The following is a 4,390-nucleotide window of genomic DNA, read 5'->3' on the forward strand; positions in this document are numbered from 1 at the left end:
GAGCATCTAAATTTAACTCACCTCAAATTAATTATTAATAAAAAATTTTATAAATTCATCTCAATTTATTTTATATATTTTAATTTAAAAAATTAAACTTATTTCAATTTAAAAATAAATAAATTCATCTTAACTTAAAAAAAAATAAATTCATTTCAATAAAATCTATAAGATATTATTATTTAGTGGAGTCACTTCGAAACGTAACTTAAGGAGACTTTAATCGAGGAAGAACCCACCGATGATTGGCACGTAGCAAACGAACCACGCAAATTCTATTTCTGTCTGTACTCAAATTGTCGCTCATGGCTGAGGTTTGGCTGAGGTGCTCGTTCTCTCCCTTCTCCCACAAACCCACTGGACTTGTAAGTCCCTTTTCTTCCATTCTCCTAGTTTAGAGATATATTTTCTTTGTTATTTTAGTGAATAATAACTACCCCACATGTGCATGCAGAGTATGATTCTCACAGACTAACTTACTAGAACCCAAAACTGCTTAGATTGAATTTGCTTGTGGATTTTCTATATACTCATCAAATCGGTGTATTCAGGTCAGGTTCTCTACTATTCCGTACTGGGTTTTCTGTGTTTTGATATATTCATAATTTATGGCTTCTGCAATGCTCAATGGAGCTGAAAACCTCGCACTCATCAGAGGAATAACCCCAAAAAGGTTAGGATTTATCGGGTCAGATTTTCACGGGAGGAGGCATTTTTCCAAGATGGGTTTGGTGTCCTGTAGTAGAACTTCTAGGGGTAGAACCGTCTTGCCCAAGTGTAGTGCATCGGCTCCAAGGCCGGCTTCACAGCCTAGGTTCATACAGCACAAGAAAGAGGCATTTTGGTTCTATAGGTTTCTCTCGATTGTGTATGACCATATCATAAACCCTGGGCATTGGACTGAGGACATGAGGGAAGATGCGCTTGAGCCTGCTGACCTCAGCGACAGGAATATGATAGTCGTAGATGTCGGTGGTGGAACTGGTTTTACCACTTTGGGGATTGTTAAGCACGTGGACGCCAAGAATGTTACAATTTTAGACCAGTCGCCTTATCAGCTTGCTAAGGCTAAGCAGAAGGAGCCCTTGAAGGAATGCAAAATAATCGAGGGTGACGCAGAGGATCTCCCTTTTCCTACTGATTATGCAGATAGATATGTATCGGCAGGAAGGTATATTGTGCAATATCTTTTTGGTCTTATTCTACCTTTTCTTTATGCGATATTGTAGTGTACTTTAATTGTCTACTGTCCTTAATTCAATTCCTAACCATATAGTGCTTTTTTTTCGTAGTATGTGGTCTTGGTTGTGGATCATACTTAATTCAATTCCACACATCTACATATTTCAATCTTCTCCTCCCCTTTCCGTGCCAAGCTCACTGGATTTGGGTCACCCAAAAAAAAAAAAGGAACGATTGTAGCTGCTAAGTCTGAAGAAGAATTTATCAATATTGTGCTTGAGCTTGTTTTCCAGAGTAAAATAAATATGAAGATTTTTTTAACTTTATTTTCTCCATTAAAAATGAGTTAGCCAAAATTCTATTGCAATTTTCATTACCAATTGATACAATTAGATAAGTTGTTTTTATATGTGTAGGGTATGTATTGGGCATATGAATCATAAAAGCATGATTTACAGAGAACCTTAAAGGAATTAAAAAAAAAAAAGTGCCAATCTTAGAGAGAAATTTTTTGTCTCTTATGGGGACTCTGAATGCATTTTTCAGTATTGAGTACTGGCCAGACCCACAGCGTGGCATCAAGGAAGCATACAGGGTGTTAAAACTTGGAGGAAAAGCATGCGTAATTGGCCCTGTTTATCCAACATTTTGGCTGTCTCAATTCTTTGCAGATGCATGGATGCTCTTTCCAAAGGAGGAAGAGTACATGGAGTGGTTCAAAAAGGCTGGATTTAAGGATATCAAATTGAAAAGGATTGGCCCAAAATGGTATCGTGGGGTTCGTCGCCATGGGTTGATAATGGGATGTTCTGTTACAGGTGTAAAACCCGCATCTGGGGATTCTCCATTGCAGGTAAAATTCTTCATTTTTAACTTTTCAGTTGTTATTACATTTTTTTAGAGTTTAAATACCATTTGGAGTGGTGTATGCATTTTTATTTGTTATACCATACCTCCTATCTGTGAAAATTTGATCTTTTGAATCTATCCTAGCGTTGTGACTTCTAACAATAGCACCAACTGTATCCGTACTTTTCCCATATAATTAATAATGAGTTTATTTAAGTGCATGTGAAGGCCTGCTAAACTCCATTAGTCTTCTTCGAAGTATAGATGCTTGGTTCTGTCAACGTGTGTTTTGGTTCTCTCTTTATGCTTTGGCTAAGTGTACTCCATGCCATATTGATTTGTTTCGGCAAATTTCTGCCTAAGAGTTAGACCATATACCAACTGACTCAATATTAGCTATGGATCTGTTAATTTAAAATTTGATGTTTTGTGAAGTTGCAAACTGAGGTATTCTGTAACATGAAACATACTGTATAACAAGTACAACATAATATTCAGTTACCAAGAACAAAAAACAAAATAAACAAGAACAATATTGATACAACTCCAACTATAGGCAGTACCATGGATGATGTTGTTAGAATAAAGAGCGTGCAGCACTAGGAAGAAGATATGAGTGAAGCATTGACATCTTCTTTTATTGTGAGTTTTCAATCATTTGTGATATTCTACATTTCTACATGAATGGACATTAAGATCCACAAGTTTGGCTTGAAGAATTGGACAGATGGAATCTTGCTATTGTGGGGTCTTTCAAAAATTAAAAAATAAAAAGTAAAAAAGAATTCCTTTATAATGAACTCGTGTTGTTCTTTCATCATGATTATTTAGGTTTTGTACTCATCTTAAGTTTGTGACTGGATTTATGGATTGAAGCTTCTTGTAATTGAGTTAATTTGGTCTCAGAAGAGACTAAGGTGTTTGAACTTCTTTTAGTTTCTTTTGTGCTTCCATACACATGAATTTCCTGTAACCCTTTAGTTTTAACATTGGATTGGGACCTTTAATTTCACTACTGGGTTTTAAAAAGATCTCATTATGGTAGTTTGGGAGAAAATTCCAATATTAGGAGTTCAGGAAAGCCGATAGGTTGCATTTTAAAGGGACGGTTCAATCAATTAAAAAGCATTTTTTGCTTGTCAGGGTTCAGTCTCAGTGCCACTGTCAGGTCTCCACTTTCACTACCAGAAGTGCTAACTCCCTTTAACTAGAACATCCCAATTTCCCGGCTTAAGTCTTGACACAATTAAATAGCAAAAGAAAATTCATCCTGAATATTCAAATTTATCCCCCCCAAAAAAGAAATTGTGCTTTTACAGACCTGGCTACCATTCGGCGGCTTTACTGGACGGCCAAATAAGGTTCATGCTGACCACCCAATATTGTTTGGGTATTAATTTTGCCAAGCTTGGTTTTCCATGGTAGTAAACAATGGTGATCACAAAGTTTCGTGTTATTGTACTAATTTAGAATGGGACTATAATTCATTGGAGGGGATAGTGGGTGTACCTGTATGCTTGTGTCATATCAGATAATTCTAACTTCAATGTTTTACTACAGTTTGATTTCCCAACTAACGACAGCTTCTTTCCACTCTTTTTTTTTTTGGGTCCATGTTCTCTCGAGACTTAACAAGGTTTTTGGATTTTAATGCAGCTTGGTCCGAAGGCAGATGATGTAACAAAACCTGTAAATCCTTTTATGTTTTTTATGCGCTTCATATTGGGTGTCATGGCGGCTACTTACTATGTTATCATTCCAATTTACATGTGGCTCAAAGATCAAATCGTACCCAAAGGACAACCAATATGAGACAGTGAGATTCTGGTTGGCAGTTGTACCTGAGTGTGATGCTCTTCTCGGAGTAGATTTTCTTCTCTTATAATATAAGTTGCCCGTCCGTGGTCTTTTACTTTCGTTTCTATGTTTCTGTTCAAGGGTATAGCTTGGTTCTTCTAGTATAAGTTTCTACCAGAATTTTCCGTTGTTTAAGTGTCTTACTGTTCAAAGTTTTGCGAGTAAACAATGTTAAGATGGTTATATTTCTGATAAGGTATGCTACTATATGGAATTTATATCTATTGATTAACTCCTGAGCTAAGACAGCTATTGAAAATGCTATGGTGATCTTGCTATTCACTTGATACATGTAATCAGTTTCTTTTTCTGTTTTTCGCTAATTTGGTAGGGAAGTATCCATGTCTGTGAGTTTTATTGTGCTCATTTAAGATTGTGTTCATTTCTTAATTTCACATTGTTGGAACAAGAGAAGGAAAAGATGTACTTCGACATAGCCTTGCTATATGGGATTTCTTATGAATCATAGGTGACAATTCGTATTTTCGGGTCGTATTTATGT

At 36.2% G+C, this 4,390-nt stretch overlaps 1 protein-coding gene across 3 annotated transcripts; it reads left to right on the top strand.

The window, feature by feature from the left end:
* The first annotated feature begins 238 nt into the window (after positions 1-238).
* On the top strand, positions 239-4,170 carry LOC109018791 (2-methyl-6-phytyl-1,4-hydroquinone methyltransferase, chloroplastic-like). 3 transcript variants are annotated; one of them, XM_019000978.2, is made up of 4 exons: positions 239-365; positions 552-1,171; positions 1,729-2,035; positions 3,688-4,170. In XM_019000978.2, the coding sequence occupies exons 2-4, from the start codon at positions 609-611 to the stop codon at positions 3,841-3,843; spliced, it is 1,026 nt and encodes a 341-aa protein (XP_018856523.1). In that variant the 5' UTR covers positions 239-365; positions 552-608; the 3' UTR covers positions 3,844-4,170. The 3 variants fall into 3 exon arrangements, with proteins under 3 accessions (XP_018856523.1, XP_018856527.1, XP_035538649.1); XM_019000982.2 differs by having other exon boundaries at positions 241-365; positions 455-1,171; XM_035682756.1 differs by having other exon boundaries at positions 272-365; positions 557-1,171.
* The last annotated feature ends 220 nt before the right edge of the window (positions 4,171-4,390 follow it).

Source organism: Juglans regia, chromosome 11, assembly GCF_001411555.2.
Source record: "Juglans regia cultivar Chandler chromosome 11, Walnut 2.0, whole genome shotgun sequence".
Lineage (NCBI taxonomy): Eukaryota > Viridiplantae > Streptophyta > Magnoliopsida > Fagales > Juglandaceae > Juglans > Juglans regia.

Bases quoted from the DNA above. Each gene is read 5' to 3' on its own strand.
- LOC109018791 (XM_019000978.2), top strand. From the start codon at position 609: ATGGCTTCTGCAATGCTCAATGGAGCTGAAAACCTCGCACTCATCAGA. The intron at 1,172-1,728 runs GTATATTGTGCA...TGCATTTTTCAG, and splicing joins AGATATGTATCGGCAGGAAG to TATTGAGTACTGGCCAGACC. The intron at 2,036-3,687 runs GTAAAATTCTTC...ATTTTAATGCAG, and splicing joins CTGGGGATTCTCCATTGCAG to CTTGGTCCGAAGGCAGATGA.